This window comes from Leucoraja erinacea, chromosome 16 (assembly GCF_028641065.1).
Source record: "Leucoraja erinacea ecotype New England chromosome 16, Leri_hhj_1, whole genome shotgun sequence".
NCBI lineage: Eukaryota > Metazoa > Chordata > Chondrichthyes > Rajiformes > Rajidae > Leucoraja > Leucoraja erinaceus.
Genome location: NC_073392.1, coordinates 26086641 through 26114531, shown reverse-complemented (window position 1 = coordinate 26114531; position 27891 = coordinate 26086641). Strand labels below are relative to the sequence as shown.

At 43.3% G+C, this 27891-nt stretch overlaps 1 protein-coding gene across 4 annotated transcripts in view; it reads left to right on the top strand.

Moving 5' to 3' along the window:
* The window catches only part of abtb1 (ankyrin repeat and BTB (POZ) domain containing 1), a 54081-nt gene that overhangs the window by 931 nt on the left and 25259 nt on the right, over positions 1-27891 (top strand). The window contains exons 2-7 of one of the 4 annotated variants that reach the window (XM_055647971.1): positions 10421-10492; positions 11619-11681; positions 21327-21382; positions 21876-22020; positions 23761-23920; positions 27112-27157. In XM_055647971.1, coding sequence (XP_055503946.1) covers positions 10421-10492; positions 11619-11681; positions 21327-21382; positions 21876-22020; positions 23761-23920; positions 27112-27157 — 542 coding nt within the window. Of the gene's footprint in view, positions 1-10420; positions 10493-11618; positions 11682-12655; positions 12725-21326; positions 21383-21875; positions 22021-23760; positions 23921-27111; positions 27158-27891 lie in introns of all 4 variants that reach the window. The other 3 variants (XM_055647974.1, XM_055647972.1, XM_055647973.1) reach the window with 3 other exon arrangements.

The window sequence follows — 27891 nt, the reverse complement described above, 5'->3', positions numbered from 1 at the left end:
AGTGTGGATGAAGAGGGAGGGGGGCAGGAGAGATTGGGTAGAACTGGGTCTGATGGGGTGAGGAGGTGAGTCTGGGAGAGGAGGAGGAAGAGGGTCTGGGGAGGAGGGTTTTAAGGGAAGATTGGAGGGAAGGGCAGCATCCCTGGAGAACATGGACATGTGATGTTTTGGGTCGGGATCTTCAGACTGAGTCTCTTGATTTTCAGGAGAAGCATGATCTCTTCTGATTCAGCAGGGGAAAGCTTGAATGAAGTAGGAAACCTAAGCAGCAAGTGTGTGTGCATCTGACAATGTCAATGATGTTTATATCAGAAATGCAGGTCATGTTTGGCAAGTTGATCTTTGATTCGTGAAAATGTGGTCCACCCCAGAGGTACCTGTGCCAGAAACGAGGTGGAGCAACAGATTGTTAAATAGATAATATGTAGAAACGAGGAACTGCAAATGCTGGTTTACCAAGGAAAGATATAAAATGCTGGAATACCTCAGCATGTCAGGCAGCATCCCTGGATAGGTGACGTTTCGGATCGGAACCCTTCTTCGGACCTGAGAGGAACTTCTTTAAAGTAGGCATGGCTTGAGGACATTTTGCAGTGGAACAGTCAAAATGCAGAAACAAGGAATGGCAAATGCAGGTCGGGCAACAACCCTGGAGAACACAGATAGGTGACGTTTCAGGTCGGAACCCTTCTTCAGGCATGATGATTTGACGCAGTCTGTGTGGGCAAGATACTGAGGCCTGGTTTAATTTGATTGAGTTTTTACTGGACCCTTTGTATTGCATCAATATAGAGCTTGGCTTTAAAAAAAGAAATAACCTACACTGCATACAAACTTCCCTCCCCTGTCAAAACAAGTCGAGTTTATTGTCATATACACAATTTCATTATGGCATGCAATCTAATCTTATAACAGACGTTCAGTCATCCATAATACAGAAAATCCTGTTCAGTTAGAGGACAACGAACATGCCTAGTTATCAAATTCGTCATTGAGATTTTGGATTTTGATGAAGTTGTCCACATGTGAATTAAATGATTGTTTCACTGTAGGCTGAAGGGGCTGAAGATGCTGGATTCTTGCGAAGAACGCAAAGTGCTCAGTGGGTCAGGCAGCGTCTGGAAGACATGGATAGACAACATGTTGGGTTGGGAGCCTCCTTCAGCATTGTTTCACAATGCCTGATGCCTCTACTATGAATCTGCAGTGGTCTACGAGGCAACATTGATCACGATAATATTAATTCAGCATACCCGAACTGGCAATTCCATTTAATACATATTTGGTTACTTCAAGAAGGCAGCATCTATCATCAAGGATTCCCCCTCCCCCCACCCTCCCAATCCAGGCCTTGTCTTCTTCTCACAGTTACTGTCGGCCAGGGGGTAATGAAGCCTGATGTCCCACACCACCAGGTTCAGAGCAGTGAGTACAAAATATGCTGGGGTAACTCAACGGGCCAGGCAGCATTTCTGGAGATAATATAGGTGACATTTTGGGTGGGGACCTTTAGACTGGAAGTAAGAGGTGGTGGGGGGGAGAGAATTGGAGCTGCGAAAAAACCATGCTAAAACTGTGCACCAGCTCTCGGACACCTCCTCATACCTGCCCCTTGACCATGACCCCAAAGATGAGCACCAGGCCATTATCTCCCATACTATTTAAGGTCTCGTCCCCACACCTCCTCCCCACCTAACTTGTAGAAACATGCAGATGCTTGCTAATACCCGAACGGACACACTGCTGGAGTAACTCAGCACATCAGGTAGCTTCTCTGGAGAACGTGGATAGGTGATGTTTCAGGTCGAGACTCTTCTTTAGACTGATAAAGGTTCAAAGGTTCAAAGGTCAGTTTACTGTCATGTACCAATTCAGGTACAGTGAAACTCGAATTACATAACATAATTAATTTAATTTTTTTGTTTATTAAAAACTCCAGTATTACTGCAAAAAGTGAAACTTATTAGGCTTCAACATCGAGTATGGAGCTGGTCCCAAGATCAGAAGCTGACCTGCGTTATGATGCATGTAGTTTGGCACTAATATTGGCTGGAGTATTCCCCTGTTCCCTTCGGATGGCGCAGTGGTAGAGTTACTGCCTTGTAATACTAGAGACCCGGGTTCAATCCTAGATACGGGTGCTGTCTTTATGGAGTTTGTATGTTCTCCCCCTGACCTGCATGGGTTTTCTCCAAGATCTTTGGTTTCCTCCCATACTTTGTTGGTTAATTGGCTTAGTGTAAATGTAAATAAATGTTTAAAATAATTGTCCCCAGTGTGATTAGAGTAGTGTTAATGTGCGGAGATCGCTGGTCGGTGCGGATTTGGTGGGCCTAAGGGCCTGTTTCTGCCTTGTATCGCTAAGCTAAACTTATGGGTGGTGCCAATATGTCAATCAACATCACAGAAGCAGGCACCCTGGCAGATTTAAGGACGACAATGTATGACTGTCGCATTTCCCACAGTGTTATATCGTTATGTATCAACAAGTGCTTCACTGGCTGTAAGCTGCATGGCAATTGTGAAAATGGATGTAAGGTCAACAATCATAGAAGTGTTACAGAGCAGCAGGAAACTGTTTGGTTCATTGAGTCCATGCAGGATCTCAGGGCAGTAATCTATTCAATTCCATTTCCCTGTGGCTTGAAAAAAATATTTTCTGTTGTGCCTCTTGTCTTCTCATTTGAACGTCCTGATTTGACTGATTCCATCCCATGCACAGAGAAGTTAGACTTTGGATCATCACCACTATATGCTTAAAAACTGTTTTCTGTATCACCTTGTATGGTACAATGCAAAACAAGCTTAGGAAAGTCACAATGCGGACAAAAGATTGAACTGGGCCGATGACGGAGAGTGTGGGGGGGAAGCAACGATGATGTTTGTGAACAAGTTGTATTGTTTAGGTACTGGTAACGTTTGAAGGTTTCACTATGGACTTTTAAGAACAACATGCAATTCACAAATAATCACAATTGTAGAGTAAATGTTTCCTGACAACTGTCAAAAAAGACAATCTGGAAGTAAGATTTTAAATGTTACTACACCATATGCAGACCCGTTGCAAGGTTCCACCACTCACCCGTTCCCCAACGCAAGCTATTCTCCCAATGCAATATTGCATCACTCACGCATAGCCCCCAACTGCGCAAGCGCGACTCATTTCTCCTCATCCCCCAGCACTCTCACCTCCTCTTCAATCCCTAGAGAAGGGGAGGGGTAAAGAGGAGGACGCGGTAGAAGGGGCGGTAGAAAGGGAGGGGGAGGTAGGGTAGAGGGAGGGGGGGTAGAGAGGAAGGGGGGGCATAGAGGGCGAGTACAGAGGGAGGGTAGAGGGGGAGGGTGAGAGACGTAGAGAGGGCGGCGGTAGGAGTGAGGGTAGATAGGGAGGTGGCATCTCCCTCCTCCACACACCCCGTCCCCCCCATCTCCCTGTAGCACCCCACTCTCCACCCCATCTCTCTCCTCATTTCCCTCATCCTTCTCCCCTCACTCCTGTTCCCTGCCCCAGGTCATAAAGCAGCGCCGGGGCCTGGAACTCGGCCTGATTCTTGTACTCGGCCCAGCCCTGGATGTAGACTCCAGCCGTCAGCTCGGCCGCCACCTGGGCTATAATGCAGACTACGACTTCCTCTCCGTGCTTGTCCCTGACCCTGGACCCAGGCTCGTCCTTGGTTCCAGCGGTGGCTTCGTTCTTGGCCCCGATCACCGCCCCATCCCAAGCCCCGGGCTCGACCTTCACTCTAGCACCAGGCTCAGCACCAGCCCAGTCCCTCGGATCGGCCCGTGGCACCACCCTCCCCACCAGGTACCGGTTGGGCGCTGGCACCACTCCACGTTCACTGTGAGCGCTGGAGTGCCCCAACTTCCCGGAGTGACCCGTCCTGGCTTGCGAGTGCATTGTGAAGTCACTTTTTTTTTTCAAAATGGGTGAGTTTTTGGGGCTGTTTTTAAAATTTAAGCAATTAATAACTTTGGAAATATAGATGGAAATGCGAAGGGAAGATGTTTATCGCCACAATGGGAGAAATGTGAGTAGGATATGTAAAAATGGGAAGTCTGTGGCCTAGCGTTTGGAAGAAGATCGGAAAAGCAGATTGATACATTGTGGGCAAATTGTCGGCACAAACAAGACGAAGACCTTTAGTTATATAGAGATTTTAAATAATAAAGGGTCTGGTTAGACTGCCAGGAAGATTTAAAAATGAACATCAGCGGCACAGTGGCGCAGCAGTAGAGTTGTTGCCTTGCAGTGCCAGAGACCCGGGTTAGATCCTGACTACGGATGCTGGCTGTATGAAGTTTATACATTCTCCCTGTGACAGTGTTGGTTTTCTCTAAACTAAATTAAACTCAACCTCATCTTAACCTAGAGGAATTCCATTTTGGGAAACCTCTCGAACGTCATAGAGTTATACAGGATAAAATTGGGCCCTTCGACCCACCATTCCATCCAAACATTTTTTTTGACCATTTGCTCTAGTCCCATTTACCTCCATTAGGATCGTATCCTTCTGTGCCTTGTTTATTTAAGAGTCTGTGTAAATGTTGCAATTGCAGTCCCTGTTTCTGATTCCATTACCTACTTTGGCAGCATGTTATAGATGTGTTTAAAACAAAAAGACACAATAAGAGGGTGGTGCAACTGGGAGCTGCTGCTTCACAGCACCAGAGACCCGGGTTCGATTCTGACCTCAGTTCTGTCTGTGTGGAGTTTGTTCGTTCTCCCTGTGACCATGTGGGTTTTCTCCGGGTGCTCTGGCTTCTTCTCATATCCCAAAGACGTGTGGGTTTGTAGGTTGTAAATTGCCCCTAGTGTGTAGAGAATAGATTAGAAAGTGGGATAGTGTGAACGGGTGATCGATGGTTGTCATGGACTTGGTGGGCTGACGGGCCCATATTCATGCTGTATCCCTAAATTAAACAAAAAACGTTCCTCTCAATTCCCTTTAAAACTTCCTTCCCTCGCATTAAACTAATATCCTCTTGTATTTGATGCCCCTAACATGTGAATGATCCCAGCTCTCGCTTCCCAATGCTGAAGTACAGTCCCATCCCACTGTAAACGGAGACACAAGGCACAGTGGTATATCACACTGACATCACACTGAAATCTCTCTCTGTATAAGACTGTGTAACTGAAGCTTAGTGAAGGGACTTCAGAATTATGTTGTCATTAATACTCGTGTATCAGACCTGAACCTATGTAGGGCTGAAAATAGAAAGAGTGGATTAAAATAGTAAGGGTGGTGTTAAGATTCATTTCTTAAAACGGCCAACACAATAAGTTAGATAAACCAACACAAGCTTTACTGATTATTTAGCCAGCGAGAGTGCTAGGGAATACAAAGTCAAGTATGCTGCAGATACATAACCCCCCCCCCCCCCCCCCCCCCCCCCCACCCCCTCTAATGAACAAAGACATACAGCATATTTTTATAGCATTTTGGAAACGTAGTTTATACTAAGTTGCAGCAATGACATTTAACACATCAATCAGAAACTGTTGATCACCATTTACAGTTCTGTCTTAACAATGTATTCTTCAGTCAGCTACCCACAGAAGTTCCTGTTTGCAGAGAATACCAACACCAAAGGAAACACATTCTCTCTCAAGGCTTCTGTTTACAGTACCATGAACCTTCTCAGGAAGTACCTCCTCTCCCACCATTGTAGATGGTATTCTACTTGGCACATAACAGGAAGCAGTTTGAATGCTGGCCTCCAATTTCCTAATTCCCACATCTCCTCTACAGCGCAGAATTACAAAGCTTCAGAACCCAAAGAAGTCAAATTAATCTTTACTTAATAAAATACATGAAATATTTCATTATTAACTAGGATATTATCAGTGGTGCTGGGTTTCAGGTTATGGTTTATTATTGGTAGACAAAAGTGCTGGCGAAACTCAGCGGGTGCAGCAGCATCTATGGAGCGAAGAAAATAGGCAACGTTTTGCGCCGAAACCCTTCTTCAAACTAATAATAATGGTTTATTATTGTCATGTGTACTGAGCTACAGCGAAAAGTTTTGTTCTGCATGCTTTCCAAATAGACCGGATAACACTATACATAAATACAATTAGTTCAAACTCCAGTACAGTAGTGAGATATCTACAAATGGAACTTGGTGAGATGGTGAGGATTATTGCACAAACGTCCAATGCAGATAAAAGTCAATGCAGATAGAACAATGAAATTCTTACTTGCAGCAGCACAACAGAATATGTAAACATATTACTCTACAAGCAATATAATAAACAAGGAAAAAAAAAACACCAGTTAATAAACACACACACACTCACACCCTCAGACGCGTGGTATACAAAATAAAGCATTTCACTGTACTTAGGTACCCGTGACAACAAAGTATATTTGAATGAATTGCTTCAGGACCTTGGGGCTAATGGACATGCTTCTGAAGCTGGGTGCAGCTACTCTGAGGGTTTGGTAAGAAATGGCTATAGTTTTGGGCCCTTTTGCCCCAACACCCAAATAGGTTGAGATGCATGTTAGACCACCATGAACTGCGTGCTTTTATGGTTGTAAATGGGGAACTGGTGATGTGCTAAGTTGAAGGAAAGGGAGTTGTATGATGTTGTGAAAATATTGTCATGAACGTTCTATACTGTATTTAAATTTTTTATGAATAAATTATTTTTTGAAATGAAAGAAAATAGATCCTATTTCAGGAACGGGAGTGTTGATGAACTGGCGCACGAGACAATAATTATCTCCGATGACATCTGAATAAATGACCACTGTCTTTTGCAGGGAACATGCTGACTACAAATAGGCCACAGCTGGAAAGAGTGCCGAGATTTACGGGGGACGTTGCCAGGACTTGAGGGCCTGAGCTACAGGGAGAGGTTTATGCAATGAGCTACCAATGGGGGTAGTTGAGACGTACTATGATCTAAAAAACATGCTTGGACCAAGCTTACATGGGGCATCTTGGCCGGCATGGACGAGTTGGACTGAAGAGCCCATTTCCATAATGTATGGCTCTATGACATTACATGCTTCTATGTTTCACTGTTTCCAATCACTTTGGAACCGTGAAATGTTATACTCGGCAGGTCGGTCAGAAACACTGGAGAACATGGATAAATTATGTTTTGGGTCGGGACCCTCCTTCAGGCTTGTTATGCGATGATGGAGGGGGTAAGGGGGACAGATGGAAACCAGAGAAGGGGAGGAAGGTAAAAGCGTGACAGGAAATAGCTCGGTATGAATCTCCCCATCACCTCCCATAAAATATCTAGCCGCTGTGGCAGTCATATTTGGATGACATGGTAACAGCAGAAACCCTTTCCTCTAAAAATAAGAGAAAAGAGACTTGAATTTTTCTAAAATTACACAGTTCCAAAGACTGGAAAAGGGGCCGTTTTTTGTGCTGATCAACTCGTTCAATTTTTATTCCTCCTGCACTGGCATCTAACTGGCAAAAATGAATACTCAGCTGACTACTGAATATAGTTATTGAATATCAAGGCAGGAACCTGAGTACTTAAAAGAATTGTGCAGAGTCACAGTGTGGAAACGGGCTCCGGCCTAACTTGCCCACACCGACCAACATGTCCCATCCGCACTAGTCCTGATGAGTGTAAAAGGGGTTAGAGTAAAAGGGTACAGTGGGTGGCATCGACATGGTGGGCTGAAGAGTTGGTTCCTGTGCTATACAACTCCATGACTATAAGACTTTGGAAATACAGTATGCAAACAGGCCCTTCGGCCCACTGAGTCCACACAGACCAGCGATCACCCCAAACATTAGCATTATCCAACACTAGGGACAATTTACAATTTTTCCGAGTGCAATTAACCTACAAATCTTTGGAGTGTGGGAGCAAACCGGAGCACCCGGGGCAAACCCACGCGGTCACAGGGAGAACGTACAAACTCTGTACAGACAGCACCCATAATCAGGATCAAACCCGGGTCTCTGGCGCTGTGAGGCAACAACTCTAAAGCTCCATCATTGTGCCACCCTGTAACTCTATTAGTGGACACAGAGTGCTAATTTTTGACATTCCGTATGCTCTGAGCACAGCAGACTGGTAAAGAGTTCTTGTTGCTGGGATCTCGCAAACCAAACAGGTCGGCATTTAAGTTCCATTTCACTGGTGTTTCTTGGAAGGGGATTGAGTGTGACACAATAAAATCCTTCTTGTTATTGACAAACCCACAGATAAAACAAGATTACCAAAAGCCAGCAGATACAAACAAGAACTGCTGAGTGCTGCGATCAACTATTTATAAGGCAAGGTGATATTTTGATTGGAGTGGAAGAAATAGGTTAACTCGTGCTGGAGAATCGCTCCGTGGCAATTCTTATATAAACATATGCTTTTAATGTTCTTACATTAACAGCAGTCCTGACTGGGTCAAGAGATTTTAATGCTTATTTTTAATCTATACTTTAACCTTTGAAGAGGTGATAATTAAAATAGCCCTTTTCATTTTTTTTTTACTGTGCATGACCAGCTGATCTATTTTGATAGTGTAGATTGAGGATTGACTTGAGCAGTTGCATTATCACCCACTAAAATGGAGACAGAAGATGTTGGTGCAGGGTCGTGACCAGAGACAGCCAGCATCATCGGCCCAAAAAGGCAGCCAGCATCTTCAGAGACCAACACCACCCTGCCCATACATTCATTTCACTCTTGCCATCAGAAAGAAGATACAGGAGCAAGAAAACTGTAATGTCCAGGTTCAGAAACAGCTTCTTCCCTAAAGCCATCAGGCTATTAAACACTACAATCGCCAAATAAGCTCTCAGTTACATAGACTTGGAGGCATTGGTTTTGCCTTTTTCCATTATTATTGTTTGTTTGTTTTACGTTTGCGTATATGCCTGTGCATATGTATATACAGTGCCCTCCATAATGTTTGGGACAAAGATCCATCATTTATTTATTTGCCTCTGTACTCCACAATTTGAGATTTGTAATAGAAAAAAGCACATGTGGTTAAAGTGCACATTGTCAGATTTTATCAAAGGCCATTTTTATACATTTTGGTTTCATCATGTAGAGATCACAGCTGTGTTTATATGTAGTCCCCTCCCATTTCAAGGCACCATAATATTTGACACACATGGCTTCACAGGTGTTTGTAATTGCTCAGGTGTGTTTAAATGCCTACTTTATGCAGGTATAAGAGAGTTCTCAGCACCTAGTCTTTCCTCCAATCTTTCCATCACATTTGGAAACTTTTATTACTGTTTATCAACGAGGCCCAAAGTCGTGCCAATGAAAGTCAGGGAAGCCATTATGAGACTGAGAAACAAGAATAATACTGTTAGACATCAGTCAAACCTTAGGCTTACAAAAATTAACTGTTTGGAACATCATTAAGAAGAAAAAGAGCACTGGCGAGGTTACTAATCGCAAAGGGACTGGCAGGCCAAGGAAGACCTCCACAGCTGATGACAGAAGAATTCTCTCTATAATAACGAAAAATCCCCAAATACCTGTCCAACAGATCAGAAACACTCTTCAAATGTGGATTTGTCAACTACCACGGTACACAGAAGACTTCATGAAAATAAATACAGAGGCTACACTGCAAGATGCAAACCACTGGGTAGCTGCAAAAATAGGATGGCCAGGTTACAGTTTGCCAATAAGTATTTAACAGAGCAAGCACAGCTCTGGAAAAAAGTCTTGTGGACAGATGAGACGAAGATTAACTTATATCAGAGTGATGGCAAGAGCAAAGTATGGAGGAGAGAAAGAACTGCCCAAGATCAAAAGCATACCACCACATCTGTGATTGGGTCATATAAAGCTTGCTTGAAGTTCCTTGACCTAGTATTATAGCGACTTTAGTAAGCAGTTTGAAAACACATGAAGGCGTTAAGCATTCATTTGATAATATTACCAAGAGTTAATGATATTATCAAGTGATGTGTTAAGTACATTTCCTCAATCTTGTTGACCAATAATGTCTCATTGCTCTCAATTTCATTTTTAACCACCCCTGGTACAATTTCTATAATAGTGCCAGACTCTCCTGTTTCTAATTCATCATGTCCAACAAAAATACACATTCAACCCTCTATTCCTTGTCAACCAGGTTCCTTTGAACCCCCCTAAGCTGAAAAAGGGTCCCGACCCGAAAAAAATCACCCATCCTTTTTCTCCAGAGATGCTGCCTGACACATGGAGTTACTCCAGCACTTTGTATCTATTGTATAAACCTGCATCTGCATTTCTTTGCTTCTACTATCCCTTGAACTTGTTGTCTTTGTCAATCGCTCTTGTAGCAACTGGTGGGCTCTGACAATAAACTCGACTTGACTTGACTCCTACTTTTAAATTACTCCTATTTGTCAGGTACTATTTGTCAGGTAGGAGTCAAGTGGTTAGGCCTCATTTGGAGTAATATGTGCATTTCTGGTTTCTGCATTATAGGGAGAATGTGAAGGCTTTGGAGAGGATGCAGAAGAAATTTACCAGAATGCTGCCTGGATTAGAAGATATTGGGTATAAGGAGAAGTTGGACAAACTTGGATTGTTTCCTCTGGAGGTTGAGGGGAGACCTGATAGATGTTTATAAACTTATGAGAAGTATAGATAGGGTAGCTAGAGTTCCCCACCCACCCCACCCCAAAGTGGAAATATCAAATACCGGAGACCATTGCTTTAAGATGATAGGGGAAAAGTTGAAAGGAGCTTTATCAGGCAAGTTATTTTGCACGTAGACTGGTGAGTGTCGGGAACACACTACCACGCGAATATGTGGAAGCAAATACAATAGCAACTTTTGAAAGGTATTTAGACAGGCACGGGAACCCAAAGGGAGTTGAGGGATATTGTGAGTTTGGAGAGTAGTATATTGTCATATGTACCGAGGTACAGTGAAAGATTTTTGTTGCGTGCTAACCAGTCAGCGGAAGGACAATACCTGATTACAATCGAGCCATCCATCGTGTACAGATGCATGATAAAAGGAATAGTGTGAATAAGGTTTAATGCAAGATAAAACCAGTAAACAGGCAGCAGCTTTGGAGTGAAGGAGTGTGTGACGTTTCGGGTCGAGACCCTTCTTCAGACTTCGGTTTAAATCAGCATCTGCAGTTCCTCCTTATACATAAAGCCAGTAAAGTACGATTAAAGATAATCCAATGGTCTCCAATGAGGTAGATAGTAGCTCAGGAGCACTCTCTGGTTGTTGGTAGAATGGTTCAGTTGCCTGATAAAAGCTGGGATGAAACTGTCCTGAATCTAGAGGTGTGCGTTTTCACACTTCTATACCTATTCCCGAAGGGAGAGGGTAGACGAGGGAGTGGCCGGGTGTGACTCATCCTTGGTTATGGCAGCGTGAGGCATCAGTGGAAGGGAGACTGGTTTATGTGATGGTTTGGGCTGCGTCCAAGCGCAAGCAGGTGTGTGGTTTGAATTGGCATCACGGTGGACACAGACATCGTGGGCCTGTTCCCATGCTGTAATATGCTATGTTCTAATGTACATTTATTCTATGGCTGAGATGTTGCTTTATTCTCTAGCGAGGATAAAGATGGAGAAAGAAGCACCACTTTCCTCCTCCTGACATCTGCTTGATTAAAAAAATGTATGAAACAGGTATTAATAGAGCTTTACTTTTTTTCAGCTATCTGGTTGAACAAAGAGATGTGGAATTAAATGTAAAAGATAAATGGGACAGTAACCCATTGTAAGTACACTTCCTATGTGCAAAGGTTTACTAGACGTTCTGCTTATACCATGCTTTGTCCAACACTTAAAGTATAAATTCCTAAACCCAGATTCACAATGGATGCTGTCTGTGTGTTCATCTTGCTGTAATTGCATCTTAGCACCATTGCTATTTTGTTTATCTCAGCTATTTGCCTTGTTTCACATCCGCTTTCTTGTGCAATATCAGAAGTGTTTACACTTCAAAACATTTTATTGCATGAAGCACTTGTGCGAAAGGAGATTTAGCTGCTGTGATAATAATTGTATTTTAAATGAGTGCAAGCTATTGCTCTTGAATGCCTTCCTGAGCTTTAAAATGATATTTTGCCCTTGCACGGATGCTGAATGCCCAACTTATATTTATTGTGGCATCCTGTGTCTTCATACCAAGTACCAGATGGCTTCATTATGCTTGCTATTGTGCAAATGCATGTCGCAAGGGATATAATGGAACATTTAGTAGGCCCGTGTAAATGAAACAGGAAGAAAGCATTTAAAAACTAAGTCTAAACCACACTATATAAGAAAACTGCAAATTGTCTTTAATGTACATTTAATAATTTTATTTGTTGTATACCATGAGAAATCTTGCTGTTTGCAATTGTGTCTGTGTACAAATTACATTTTGGTCCTCACTCTATCTTTACAATTCACTCCCTGCATTATCTGAAATCCTTTTGTCTCCATTTCACCTCCAGCCTTTATCTCTTGCTCCACTCATCTGCCAATCACTCCCCCTCCCCTCATCTGTATCCACCAATGCCAGGCTTTGTCCTGCCTCCACCTCTCTTTTCCTCCTCCCTTCCTCTCTCCCCTCCTAAGAACAGTCTGAAGAAGGGTCCCGACCCCAAAACATTGTTGTACATTCCCTACACAGATACTCCCTGACCCACTGAGCTCTTCCAGCACATTGTGTTTTGCTCAATTACTTTTGGGTGCTTTCCTTTACAGCTGGAGGGTCTGTAATGAGGCGTTTTCAATTTACCACCTGCGAGGATTTGAGGTTGAAGTCCATTAGGGGTAGGTGTGAGATCCCGGGGGCAAGTTATCTTTCATCCCTTCAGTTTCAGATCTCATCGATTATTTCTCCAGTGTGATGTTCAAGCCATGTGGGGAAGAGGCATGGGATGGGAGTGGTGGGATAGTGGGAATAACTAAAAGTTCAATTCCTGGGTAGCAGAAGTAAACATTTCAGCCAAGTGTTATAAACAAGCTGCTGAAGCCTAATCTGAGAGTAAACATCCTTGAGGAGGTTGGGGTTTGCGGTATTCTTGAGGGTGGCACAGTGGCACAGCGGTAGAGTTGCTGCTTAACTCCTGAGACGCAGTTCCCAGAGAATGTGGAACAAGGGCGGTAGGGTGGTGCAGCAGTAGAGTTGCAGCCTTACAATGTCAGAGACCTGGATTCGATCCTGGCTACGGGTCTGTCTGTTTGGAGTTTGTATGTTCTCTCCATGACCGCGTGGGCTGCCTCCAGTTTCTTTCCATATTCTAAAGGTTAATTGGCGTCTGTAAATTGTCCTTGGTGTGTAGGATAGGATACAGGTTGAGTCGAGCAGGCTGGTTGGCGCGGGCTTGGTGGGTCGAAGGGCCTGTTTCCACGCTGTATCTGTAAACTAAACAAATGGTGCTTTTCATAACCACAAAGTGACAGAATGGAGATCGGCCCTTTGGTCCACTGACTCCATGCCGACCGTCAACCACTCTGCACTAATCCTACATTAACCCCCAAAAGTTCCCATGTATCTATGCACTAAAGCCTACTAATCAACACATCTTTAGGATGTGGGAGAAAACTCGTGCAGAAACAGGGAGAATTGGCAGCACCAAAGGTTGGGATTGAACATGGTCGCTGAAGTTGTGAAGCAACTTCTCCTCCAGCTATGATGTGTGCCACCCTATTGCCTTCTGCTGAATGGGGGCTGGTGGGTACCTCATTGAAACTTACCGAATAGTGAAAGGCCTGGATAGACCTGGATGTGGAGAGGATGTTTCCAGTAGTGGGAGAGTCTATAACCAAAGAGTACAGCCTCGAGAATAAAAGGACGTACATTTAGAAAGGAGATGAGGAGGAATTTCTTTAGCCACAGGGTGGTGAATCTGTGGATTTCCATGCCACAGACTGCTGTGGAAGCTGTCATTGGATGTTTTTACAATGGAAATTGACAGATTCTTAATTATGGTGTCAAAGGTTATGGGGAGAAGGCAGGAGGATGGGGTTGGGAAGGAAAGATGGACAATGGGCAGAATGGCCTAATTCTGCTCCTCTGACTTGTGAACGTGTTCCCACATTGATATTACAGAAGGAGCTCCAAGACAAAGGAGCAGTGGTGTAACTCTAAGTTAGGATGCTGTAAAACTTGGAGGAGAAAGTGCAGGGGATGGCATTACTGTGTGTCAGCTGTAGCTGCTCTTTTTGGCGATAAAGATCAAGGATTTGGAAGAAATGGTCAGAATAGTAATTAAGAGACTGTAGAGTAATTGCAGAGAGTTTGTGGCTGGTTTAAGTAGCAGCCATGGTGATGTAATAGTGGAGGGAATGAATGTGTGGGGTGAGGGTGATGAGGCAGAGTGGGCTTCAAAATGTCTTGCATGGTGCCAGACTTTGAATGTTATTGGAGCTGCATTCATCCAGGCATTTTTGACTTGTGCCTTGTAATTGGTATAAAGGCTAGGGGAATGAGGCACTGACACAGGTTTGCCAGCCTCTCATCTGCTTTGCTTTACTTTAGACTTTTGAGCTACAGTGTGTAAATGGGTCCTTCGGCCCACCCAGTCCGAACCGACCAACGATCACTCGTACACTAGCAATTTCCTACACACTAGAGGCAATTCACAATATTTTACAAAGCCAATTAACCTACAAACCTATACATCCTTGGAGTATTGGAGGAAACCGGAGGACCCAAAGAAAACCCACATGGTCACAGGGAGAACGTACAGACAGCGTCCTTAGTCAGGATTGAACCCGGGTTTGCGTTGCTGTAAGGCAGCAACTCTCCCGCTGCGCTATTGTGCTCTTGTGGTTGAAGTCCTTGTGTGGCAGGGCTAGGGAGTAAAAACACTTATTCCAGGTCTAGGGAGGTTTTTGGTCAATATCCAACCCCAAGAGCTTTATGACGTGGGACTCACTGATGCAATGACTGACTGCACCTCTGTAGCTGGGTGTCAGTGGTTATGGGGAGAAGGCAAGTGAATGGAGTTAGGAGGAGAGATAGATTAGCCATGATTGAATGGAGGAGATGACTTGATGGGCAGAATGGCCTAATTCTGCTCTTATCACTTATGGACTTATGACCTTATGTTTTTCGAACAACTCCAAAGAATAGTTTAATTGTCCACCATTATTTATAACCTGATGCAGCAGGGCAGAATAGCTTTGATCGAATCTGTTGGTTGAGAAAGTGTTGGTTTGCTGTTTTCTTAACTTAATTTGCATGTAAACCTCTGTGCTGCTTCACTAGGTTTACATATTATTTTTACGTTTACTTTGTGGTGGTCCTGTCATCCTCTGCCCTACACTGAACATGTTGTCAAAAGGAATAGGAGTAGAATTAGGCCATTCAGCCCATTAAGTCTGCCAATCAATCCTGACTGATCTATCTCTCCCTGCTAACCCCATTTCCCTGGCTTCTCCCTGTAACCTCTGACACCTGTACTAATCAAGAATCTATCTATCTCTGCCTTTAAAATAACCATTGATTTGGCCTCCACAGCCTTCAGTGGCAAAGAATTCCACAGATTCATCACCCTCTGACTAAGGAAATTCCTAAAAGAACATCCTTTAATTCTGAGGCTATGACCTCCAGTCCTAGACTCTCCCACTCGTGGAAGTATCCTCTCCTCATCCACTCTACCCAAGCCTTTCACTATTCTGTAATTTTCAATAAGGTCCCCCCTCATTCTTCTAAACTCCAGCGGGTACAGGCCCAGTGCTGACAAAAGCTCATTATAGGTAAACCTACTCATCCGGCGAAGGCAGGCACGGGTTATTGATTGGGGACGATCAGCCATGATCACAATAAATGGCGGTGCTGGTGCGAAGGGCCGAATGGTCTCCTCCTGCACCTATTTTCGATGTTTCTATGTTTTCCTGGGATCATTCTTATAAACCTACTCGGGGCCCTCTCCGAGGCAACACATCCTTCCTCAGATGTGCCCAAATTTGCTCTCAATATTCCAAATGCAGCCTTACCAGAGCCTTTTAGAGCCTCAACATTACATCCCTGTTTTTGTATACAAGCCCTCTTGAAATAAATGCTAGCATTGAGTTTGCTTTCTTCACTACCGAGTCCCTTTGCACCTCCGATTTCTGGATTCCCACCCCATATAGAAAATAGTCTATGCCTTTATTCCTTCTACCGAAATGCATGACTCCACACTTTGCTACACTATCTCCCACTTCTCTCCCACCCTGTCCAAGTCCTTCTGCAGAATCCGTGCTTTCTCTACACCACCTGCCCTTCCACTTATTTTTGTATCTTCCGCAAACTTTGCCACAAAGCCTTCAATCCCCTCGTCCAAATCATTAAAATACAACGTGAAGAGTAGCGGCCCCAGCACTGACCCTTGCGGAACTCCACTAGTCACTGGCAGCCAACCAGAGAAATTGCCACTCGTTCGTCTTCTGCCATTCAGCCAACTTGCTATCCATGCTAGTATCTGCCCTTTGATACTGTGGGCTCTCATTTTCCAAAGCAGCCTAACGTGTGGCATCTAATGAAAGGCTTTCTGAAAATCTAAGTAAACTACATCTACTTATTGGCTAGCTTACCTTCATATTTCATCTTTTCTCACTGTCTTGTCTTTTTAGTTACCCTCTGCTCTTTACAAGCTTCCCAATCCTCGGACTTCCCACTAATCTTTGCTGTTATATGCCTTCTCTTTTAATTTTACACTGTCCGTGACTTCCCTTGTCAACCACGGTCGCCTCTTTCTCCCTCTAGAATCTTTCGTCCTCTTTGGAATGAAAAGATCCTGCATCTTCCAGATTATTCCCAGAAATTCCTGCCATTGCTGTTCCACTGTCATCCCTGCTAGGGTCCCTTTCCAGTCAACGTTGGCTAGCTCCTCCCTCATGCCTCCGTAGTCCCCTTGGCCCAGCTGTAATACCGACACATCCAAAATCATCTTCTCCCTCTCAAATCGCAGATTAAAATTTATTATATTGTGGTCGCTACCTCATCATAGTTCCTTTACCTTGAATTCCCTTTTCAAATCTAGTTCATTACATAAAACAAAATCTAAATTTGCCTTTTCCCTGGTAGGTACCACTGCAAGCTGCACTAAGAATCTATCACGGAGGCACTCTACAAATTCCCTTTCTTGGGGCCAGTACCAACCTGATTTTCCCAGTCTACCTGTATATTGAAATCTCCCATGACCATCGTAGCATTGCCTTTTTTACGTGCCAATTTTATCTCCTGATGTAAATTTGTACCCTATATCCTGGCTACTGTTTGGGGGTCTGTAAATAACTCCCATTTGGGGTCTTTTTACCCTTATAATTTCTCAGCTATCCACAATGACTCCACTTCTATGTCACCCCTCACTAAGGATTGAATTTCATTCCTAACCAACAGATCTACCCCACCCCCTCTGCCCACCTTCCTGTCATTTCGATATGACGTATGACCCTGAATATTCAGCTCCCAGCTCTGAGCTTCTTGCTGCCACATCTCTGTAATTCCCATCACATCATACCTACCAATCTCTAACTGTGCTACAAGCTCATCCACTTTATTTCGTATATTAGGCACATTTAAATACAATACCAGGGAGAGGTAGCTGCATGGATAGCAAATTGACTCCATGGAAGGAAGCAGAGGGTGATGGTGGAAGGTTGCTTCTCGGACTGGAGGCCTGTGATTTGTGATGTGCCTCAGGGTTCGGTGCTGGACCCGTTGTTGTTGGATGAGTAGATACAGGGCAAGATTAGCAAGTTCGCTGATGATACAAAAGTGAGTGGTTTTGCAGATAGTGAAGATAGTTGTGAAAGATTGCAGCAGGATCTGGATCGATTGGCCAGGTGGGCGGAGGAATGGTTGATGGAATTTAATACAGAAAAGTGTGAGGTGTTGCATTTTGGGAAGTCTAACAAAGACAAGACCTACGCAGTAAATGGGAGGCCTCTGGGGGTGTGGTAGAGCAGAGGGATCTAGGAGTACCGATGCATGGTTCCTTGAAGGTCGAATTGCAGGTGGTCAAAAAGGCTTTTGGCACTTTGGCATTCATCAGTCAGAGTATTGAGTATAGAACTTGTGAGGTCATGTTGCAGTTGTATAGGACGTTGGTAAGACTGCATTTAGAGTATTGTGTTCTGGGCACCATGTTATAAGAAATATATTGTCAAGTTTGAAAGGGTTCAGAAAATATTTATGAGGATGTTTCCAGGACGAGAGGGTGTGAGCTATAGGGAAAGGTTGATTAGGCTGGGTCTTTATTCCTTGGAACTCAGGGGGATGAGGGGTGATCTTATAGATGGGCCCTCTCTGAGGCAGCACATCCTTCCTCAGATGTGCCCAAAATTGTTCTCAATATTCCAAATGCGGCCTTACCAGAGCCTTTTAGAGCCTCAACATTACATCCCTGTTTTTGTATACAAGCCCTCTTGAAATAAATGCTAGCATTGAGTTTGCTTTCTTCACTACCGAGTCCCTTTGCACCTCTGATTTCTGGATTCCCACCTCATATAGAAAATAGTCTATGCCTTTATTCCTTCTACCGAAATGCATGACTCCCCCCCCCCCACTATTTAGATTAAAGCAAGATCTTCAGCCCTCGTTATACGGTTTGCTAGTCGGGTTCAAGTGGAGTCCGTCCCGTCGGAACAGTTTTCTCCTTCCCTAGTACTGGTGCTAATGTCCCAGAAATTCAAAACCACTTCTTTCATACCAGTCTTCGAGCCTTTATTGAATCCTCTGACTTGGTAGAGCAAAAGGTGAAATAGTATTATTTTCCATGGGTTTGTGCTGTTCAATACCCGGTTCGTCAGTCAGTCTGGTTCATTTGTTGCAAATAAGGTTTCTTAATTTCCTAAAATGACTTTGCAGGTCAAAAGTATAATAATCATTGTGTAATTTAGGAAACTGGCATCCAATTTATGCTCAGCAAGTCCCCATTACCGGCAGTGTCTAATACCCAGATAAGATGTTTTATTGTTGGTTAAGGGATAAATATTTTTCAGTTAGGAAGGCTGCAGATCGTGGTGTTAATTTCTGCTGCTTCTGCTCACCGCAGTACTTCATAAACGGTTGGTTTTGAGTGCTCAGATCTGTTCTGTCCTCTTTAGCATGACTATGGTGCCACATAATGCGATGGAGGTTGCTTTTACGCGTGGATGCAACTTTGCCTCCACATGGACTGAGATGGCTACTCTTATTATGAATGGATGCTTTCGCACAACTACCGTCAAACTGATAATCATCCATCCTCGGTACTATGGCACTCCAGACTAGGACATCTTCTGGACTGTTATCGGGTATTATTCTTATTAATATCCCACAATACTCACAGTGCCCTCCATAATGTTTGGGACAAAGACTCGTCATTTATTTATTTGCCTCTGTACACGACAATTTGAGATTTATAATAGTAAAAAAATCACATGTGGTTAAAGTGCACATTGTCAGTTTTAATAAAGGCCATTTTTATACATTTTGGTTTCACCATGTAGAAATTACAGCAGTGTTTATACATAGTCCCCCCCCCCCCCCCCCATTTCAGGGCACCATAATGTTTGGGACATAGCAATGTCATGTAAATGAAAGTAGTCATGTTTAGTATTTTGTTGCATATCCTTTGCATGCAATGACTGCTTGAAGTCTGTGATTCATGGACATCACCAATTGCTGGGTGTCTTCTCTGGTGATGCTCTGCCAGGCCTGCATTGCAACCATCTTTAGCTTATGCTTGTTTTGGGGGCTAGTCCCCTTCAGTTTCCTCTTCAGCATATAAAAGGCATGCACAATTGGGTTCAGATCGGGTGATTGACTTGGCCACTCAAGAATTGACCATTTTTTAGCTTTGAAAAACTCCTTTGTTGCTTTAGCAGTATGTTTGGGATTATTGTCTTGCTGTAGAGTGAACCGCCGGCCAATGTGTTTTGAGGCATTTGTTTGAACTTGAGCAGATAGGATGTGTCTATACACTTCAGAATTCATTATGCTACTACCATCAACAGTTGTATTATCAATGAAGATCCAGTACCTTCAGCAGCCATACATGCCCAGGCCATAACACTCCCACCACTATGTTTCACAGATGTGGTGGTATTCTTTGGACCTTGAGCAGTTTCTTCTCCCCTCCCTCCGTACTTTGCTCTTGCCATGATTGCATGATATAAGTTAATCTTTGTCTCATCTGTCCACAAGACCTTTTTCCAGAACTGTGGTTTCTCTTTTATGTACTTCTTGGCAAATTGTGACCTGGCCATCCTATTTTTGCGGCTAACCAGTGGTTTGCATCTTGCAGTGTAGCCTCTGTATCTCTGTTCATGAAGTCTTCTGCGGACAGTGGTCTTTGACGCAGCCACACCTGAAGCGTGTTTCAGATCTGTCGGACAGATGTTTGGGGATTTTTCTTTATTGTAGAGAGAATTCTTCTGTCATCAGCTGTGGAGGTCTTCTTTGGCCTGCCAGTCCCTTTGCGATTAGTAATCTCACCAATGCTCTCTTTCTTCTTAATGATGTTCCAAACAGTTGATTTTGGTAAGCCTAACGTTTGGCTGATGTCTAACAGTTTTATTCTTGTTTATCAGTCTCACAATGGCTTCTTTGACTTTAATTGGCACAACTTTGGTCCTCATGTTGCTTAACAGCAATAAAAATTTCCAAAGGTGATGGTAAGACTGGAGGAAAGACTAGGTGCTGAGAGATCTCTTATACCTGCATTAAGGAGGCAATTAAACACTCCAGAGCAATTACAAACACCTGTGAAGCCATGTGTCCCAAACATTACGGTGCCCTGAAATGGAGGGACTATGTATAAACACAGCTGTAATTTCTACATGGTGAAACCAAAATGTATAAAAATGGCCTTTAATAAATTCTGACAATGTGCACTTTAACCACATGTGATTTTTTTTTTTCTATTACAAATCTCAAATTGTGGAGTACAGAGGCAAATAAATAAATTATGGATCTTTGTCCCAAACATTATGAAGGGCATTGTAATTCACCTGGAGAACCAGATGTGAATCATTAGGATTTCCAAGCAATTGGATGGTGGATTAATTGAGTTTTACTGCATGTGATTGCAAAAACTCAAATTAATTGATTTTCATTTTGTTTAGAGATACAGTATGGAAACAGGCCTTCGGTTCACCAAGTCCATGCTGACACACTAGTTCTATATCCTACACGTTAGGGGTAATTTACAGAAGCCAATTAACCTACTAACTGCACGTCTTTGGGATGTGGATGGAAATCCGGAGGAAATCCACATGGTCACAGGGAGAATGTACACATTCCAACAGACGGCATTTGTCATCAGGATAGAACCTGTATATTTGGCGCTGAGGTGGCAGCTCTGCCGCTGCGCCACTGTGCTGCCCGAAATAATTTTTTCTAATTGTTTGTCAATATATTGAGAATGTTTCACTAATTTCTCCTCTTGTGCAACAGATACTACGCATGCCTGTGTGGACATGAAGAACTTGTTCAATATCTGCTTGACAATGGTATTTAAGATTATTTTACTCAATTTATATGATGGTTCTAAAGAATTCAGTAGAAAAGGTGTCTGTTATTCAATAACTGATTAGTCAGCCCGCCTAGTTCATTTCAATGTAAGAATTTTTTTTTTACTGATCATCATAGCTTCACAGTGCAGAAGCTTCACTTTGTGCCATTTAGGCAAATTGTAGGCAATTTACATAAAGCAATCGCAGAAATCGGAGATTAATAAAGTGCATTTAGTGACATTGTCTGTTGGTGGGGTTAAGGTAAAGTCCCTCGCATTAGGCTTTAGGGGGAACTTTAATAATTTCCCTGAATGGGTCTATTTAATGGTTTATTTGGTCAAGTGCAACTTTATCTTATCTACAATTTTGAGCAAAGATAAGGCTTTGAAATAATACATTTCACATGTTGCCATTCATTTATTCTAGTTGTTTAAATTATTCATTTTCAGAAGGTAAACCTCTTATCAAACTAAAAATCTGCTTTTTACAGGAGCAAAATGTGAAGTCAATACCTTTGACGGGGAGCGATGCTTGTACGGTGCGTTGAATGATTCTATTCGGAGATTACTGAAAAACTACAAGCAGATCACTGCCAAGTGTATGCAGAGAGATTATTATGATGACTTTCTCCAGAGGTAGTATATCTATATTAATTTGTAATCTAATTTGCACATTGCGTATGAATACCATCATAGATTTGCACAAATCAGAAATAGGACCTTTTGCCCAACACATTGCCCATGCTGACAAAGATCCCCTATCAAAGCTACACGTTTAACAGTAACATCAGGACATTTCTAAGGTGTGTCGGGAGAAGGAGATCTTGAGGAGATTTTGCGCATCATATCACCTACCACAGCCAACTGTGACTTTCTCAACCTAATTGGTTGCCTCTCCTATATAGGCTTCTATTGGTGCACATTCGAGCCTGTATATGATCATGAAATAGCAACAGGAGTAAGTCACCTCATGTTAAGAGAGTCAAGAGTGTATTATAGTCATATGTCCCAAAACAGAACAATGACGTTCCTTGAGCATGCTCTGTTCCTGACTAAGATCATGGCTGATCTTTGCTGCCATTTTGTACCACTAACATGCTATCTCTTAATATCTAGAAATCTGTTAGTCTAATTTGAACAAACACACAAGTAGGTTTCTCTGGCCCTCCTAGTTAGAGAATAATGAAGACATTATTCTTCTCCATCCTAAACAGCCTAGATTCTGATATACTGAACCAGGTACAAATAAGTCCGGCGGGTGAGAAATCCTCCACTTATCTAACCTGTCCAGCCCTTTAAGAATTTTCTATTTTTGCTACAAGATCTCACTCTACGAAGCCCCGGAGAATACAGTCCCAGTCTATGTTCAATGGCAAATCTGCTATCTCAGAAGTCAGTCAAGCGATTTTTCACTGCACTTGTCGTAAAGCAAGTTCCTCCATTCTTGGGTAGGTTAACCAAAACTCTACATAATACTACAAAAATCTCTGAAATTGCAAAAAGACTCTCTTAGTCCTGTATTCAAATCCTTCAATATAAAGGCTAACATACCCCCTCCCCTTTTAATTGCTAGGTTCCTCTCCATGTTAACAATATTTTTAACATAACTTAAGGCTCTATTAAATTTGTAGAAAACCTCAGGATGAAAGGAATCAATTTGGCCCACTGTACCTGTAACATATCTTTTGAAAAGCAAAAAATTATTGCTTAAGTGCCAGAATGGTTCAGTGTTGGGGGAAAAGATGCTACAGTAGTCTAAGAAAGATCCCGACACAAAATGTTGTCTGTTTGATCCCCCCACAGATGATGCGTGACCCACTGAAATCATTTTAGTGTTTTAGAGATGTAGCGTGGAAATTGACATTTTGGCCACTGAGTCCATGCCGACCATCGATCACCTGTTCATATTAGTTCTGGTGTCTCAGTTTCACACCCATTCCTTACACACTAAAGACAATTTACAGAAGCTAATTAACATACAAACCTGCATGTCTTTGGGATGTGGGAGGAAACCGGAGCACCTGGAAAAAACCCACTCCGTCACCGGGTGAACGTGCAAACTCCGCATACGGACGGAACCGGAGGTCAAGATTGAACCTGGATTTCTGGTGCGGTGAGGCAGCAGCTCTAACACCTGCATCACTGTGCTGCCCGAGTTCCTCTAACAGTTTGTCTTTTCTAGATATGTGGAGTGTTCTGGAGCGAAACACATAGTTGGGGCAGTTAGCGGAATGTTATAGGTAATTATTAATCTTAAGATTGCAACACGTGCACTGGAATTACCATCCAGAGGGGCCTTCAAGAAGAAAGCTTGATGCTGTCAGATCTCGAGGCATTTCAATTTAAACAGCACCATACTCCCCTTCTCTTGATCAGGTTACTGGAGCAAGCACTCTACAGCGACGTTTCCTTCCTAGTTCATGGAGAGATGTTCCGAGCACATCGCTGTGTGCTGAATGCACGCTCAACGTACTTTGCCGAAATGTTTCAGACAAAGTGGAAGGGAAAGAAGGCAATTGCTCTAAAGCATCCACTGGTAAGACGCACATTGTGTGAGCAGGCAAGTAATTCATGTCCCTGAATGCATGTTCCACGGAAATATGTTCAAGCTCGGCGGTCGTTCACAAGGACTGAATACAGGTACTCTGCAAGGCAACTACCCAACCTCAGTGTAGGAACTGCAGATGCTGGTATAAACCAAAGATAGACACAAAGTTTTACGGGTGGCACGGTGGCGTAGCGGTACAGCTACTGCCTTACAGCACCAGAGACCCGGTTCGACCCTGACTATGGGTACTTGTCTGTACGGAGTTTGTATGTTCTTCCTGTGACCTGCGTGGGTTCTCTCCGTGATCTTTGGTTTCCTCCCACACTCTGAAGATGTAAAGTTTTTTAGGTTAATTGGCTTTGTGTAAACGTAAAATTATCCTTAGTGTGTGTGTGCAGAGTAGTGTTAATGTGCAGGGATCGCAGGTCTGTGCTGACTCGGTGGGCTGAAGGGCCTGTTTCCACGCTGTATCTCTAAACTAAACTTAAACTAAAGTGCTGGAGTAACTCAGCAGGTCAGGCAGCATCTCTGGCGAAGATGGATAGGTGACGGGGTCAGGACCCTTCTTCAGACTGATTGTGGCGGAGGTGAGGGAGATAGATGGAAGAAAGGTGGGGCAGGACAAAGCCTACCAAGTGATGGAGGAGATAGAGAAACAAGGAACTGCAGATGCTGATTTACAAAAAAATGACACAGTGCTGGAGTAACTCAACAGGTCAGGCAGCATCTCTGGAGAATGGTGGAGTTTCAGGATGGTATCTTTCTTCAGACATTGTTGGGGGAATAAGATAGCTGAAAGGCAAGGGGACGGGCAGGACAAAGCTTGGCATGTATTAGGTTAAGTGAGCAGGCGGGGGGTTATGATAGGCAGATGGTTGGAGAAAAGGCCAGAGATTAAAAAGCAAGCATGAGGTAAAAGGGTTGAAGAGTTGTGAATAGTGAAGCCAGAGGAAGGGACGTAGATGGAGGGGAAAGAGCAAATATATGTGTGGGGGGGGGGGGGGGGGGGGGGGGGGGGGGGGGGGGGGGGGGGGGGGGGGGGGAAGAGAGAAAGGTGTATGTGGGGAGAGAGAAAGGGAGGGGGGGGGGGGGGGTTTGTTGGAGGTTACCTAAAATTGGAGAATTCAACGTTCATACCGTTAGGTTGTAACCCTCACTGTACAGTTGAGGGTTTCTTTTTGACAGGCAAATGGTTGGACAATGGCTAGAGATAAAAAGACAAAAGGTGCGAAATGAGGATAGAAGTCAAGTCGTCAAGTCACATTTATTTATATAGCACATTTAAAAAACAACTCTTGTTGGCCAAAGTGCTTTACATTTGTTATAAGAATAGCACAACAAAACAAACTACATACATATATACATGTAGCCCTCACTCAGAGAACGTCAGGAAAGGCTTGGGAGTATAGATAAGTCTTTAGTCTTGACTTAAAAGAGTCGATGGAGGGGGCAGTTCGGATGGGAAAGGGGATGATGTTCAACAGTTTAGGGGCTGCATCCGCAAAGGCGCGGTCGCCCCTGAGCGTATGCCTAGACCGTGGGATATTCAGCAACCCCAAGTCGGTTGCCCCAAGATAGAAGAGTTGTAAGATTAGGTTGGAAGATTTGTGAATTATGATGCCAGAGGAAGGAATATAGGTGGAAAGGGAGGGAGAAGTGGAGCAATTCGTAACCAGCACCTGCATTTTCTTCTATCTATATCTCCCTCTTTACAAGGCCTTGATTTGTTAACATGTTTGGTTTTTACAGCCTTCCGACTTCCTTTATGTCATTGAAATCTGAAGCCTTTCTGCTTCTCCACTGCTGTTACTCTTGCCAACCTTTCTGATAACTTTGCGGCTTGGCAGAATCGGACTTATTTTTTGGACGATATCTGAATTTTACCAGAACTATCCTCCATATTCAGTTTCTCACTTGTTCCCTGAAAGGTGCAGCTGACTTGTTCTGGGTTTGGTTAATGTGCATGTTGCCCTCTGGTGGTTCATGTACACACAAGTTTAGTTTAGAGATACAGCATTGAAACAGGTGCCAAGGATGCTCGTTAAAGGGTCCCGACTTTAAATGTAACTTATCCGTGTTCTCCATAGATGCTGCCTGACCTACTGTTACTCCAGCACTTTGTGTCCTTTTGTGTAAGCCAGCATTTGCAGTTCCTTGTTTCTAGTCTATAATCAATGACTTGTCCCAGCCCAGTCATTCCTCCTCTCTGCTGCCATCTGGCAGAAGATACAGAAGCGTGAAAGCACACACCACCAGACTCAGGAACAACTCCTTCCCCTCTGTTATCAGGCTTCTGAATGGTCTTCTCACAAGCTAGGGTACTGTCCGATTCACCTCCACCCCCATTAGGACATTGGACTTTGCCTGTGGAACTGGTGCATTTAACGCTGAGAACCATCTTCTGCATTCTGTATCTTCCTCTTGTATGCGAGTTTGACCTGATTGTATTGATGTATAATATTACCTAAACTGATTTGGTAGCATGCAAAACATAGCTTTTCACTGTGCCTCGGTATACCTGACAGTAGTCACCCCTAACCAAAACATGATAAAACAGAAGATAAAAAATGTTGATGAACTTTTTGTAACTTTGTCAGCGTCAGAAACATGGCGAATCTTGTGTACACCCTTGGTGAGGTCTGCTGTATGATTTTTCCAGGTTATATGCAAAACAAAGCATTTCACTGTACTTAGCCACGTGACAATAAAATATCACTGAATCATTGATACATATCCCTCCATTCCCTGCGTATCCATGTGCCTATCTAAAAGGCTTTTAAATGGCACTAGCGTATCTGCCTCCACCATCCCACTGACGGTGTATTCCAGTGCCCTGTGGTATCTAGTAATGACATTTGTTAAAGTATCAATTAGAGAACTTCTTCACCACTTAGTACCATGCCCTCACTTTATCATAGATATCCTCTTTGTCCTGTCCGTTCCTTCCGCAACTTAAAGACTTGTTTCCTATCTTTCCCAGTTCCTAGAATGGTAATTGAGCTGAAACATTAACCCGATTTCTCTTTCCACAGACCCTGCCTGACTTGCTGAGTGTTTCTATCATTTCCTGTTATTATATCAGATTTCTCGTTTCTGCCGTTTTTAACTTTTAAGATAAATAATGAATGACCATTAATTTATCTTTTTCACGTTTTTTTTTTCTCTCTTTTTTTCCATAGATTAATCCAATGGCTTTCAAGGCAATTCTGCAGTATTTCTATATAGGTACACAACTTTGCATGAAATATTTGGATAAATTAGACTATGGGTGATAACTGTGGCTCCTTGCAGTACTCTTGCTCCTGAGGCACAGGGTTGTCTCTTCAGGTTTCAATCAGCCACTTGACCGAAGATCTTGCCGACTCCAAACATTCTACTGAGGGAGGTTCCACTTTTAGAAGTTCCATTTCAGAGGAGCCGAACTCATAACTAGTCTCCTCCCCCCCCCCGTAAATATAAGATCCGTTAGCATAAAAGAAAAAAAGTATTTCGCTTAGAGATATAGCATATAACAGGCCCTTTGGCCCACTGTGGCCAGACTGACCATCAATCACTCATTCCCAACACATTAGGAGCAAATTACAGAGGGCCAATTAATCTACAAATGTGCACGTCATTGGGACGTTAGAGGAAACTGGAGCACTGGAGGAAACCCAAGCAGTACAGGGAGAACATGCAAACTCCGCATAGACAGCATCCAATGCTGGTCTCTGGTGATGTGAGGCACAGCTCTATCAGCTGCGCCACTGTGCTGTTCCTCCACAGTGTTATCCTGAGTTGACTATGTTTCTATGTCTAATCAACAAGGAACAATTATCTGCTCATCAGCACATTGACGTTTTTGAAAACGTGCTGCGCACAAGTTGGTGGTCGTGTCTTCTGCACTACAACAATCTTGCTTCACGTAGGCTCAAATGATTCAATTCAATTCAATTCAACTTTAATGTCATTGCACAAAT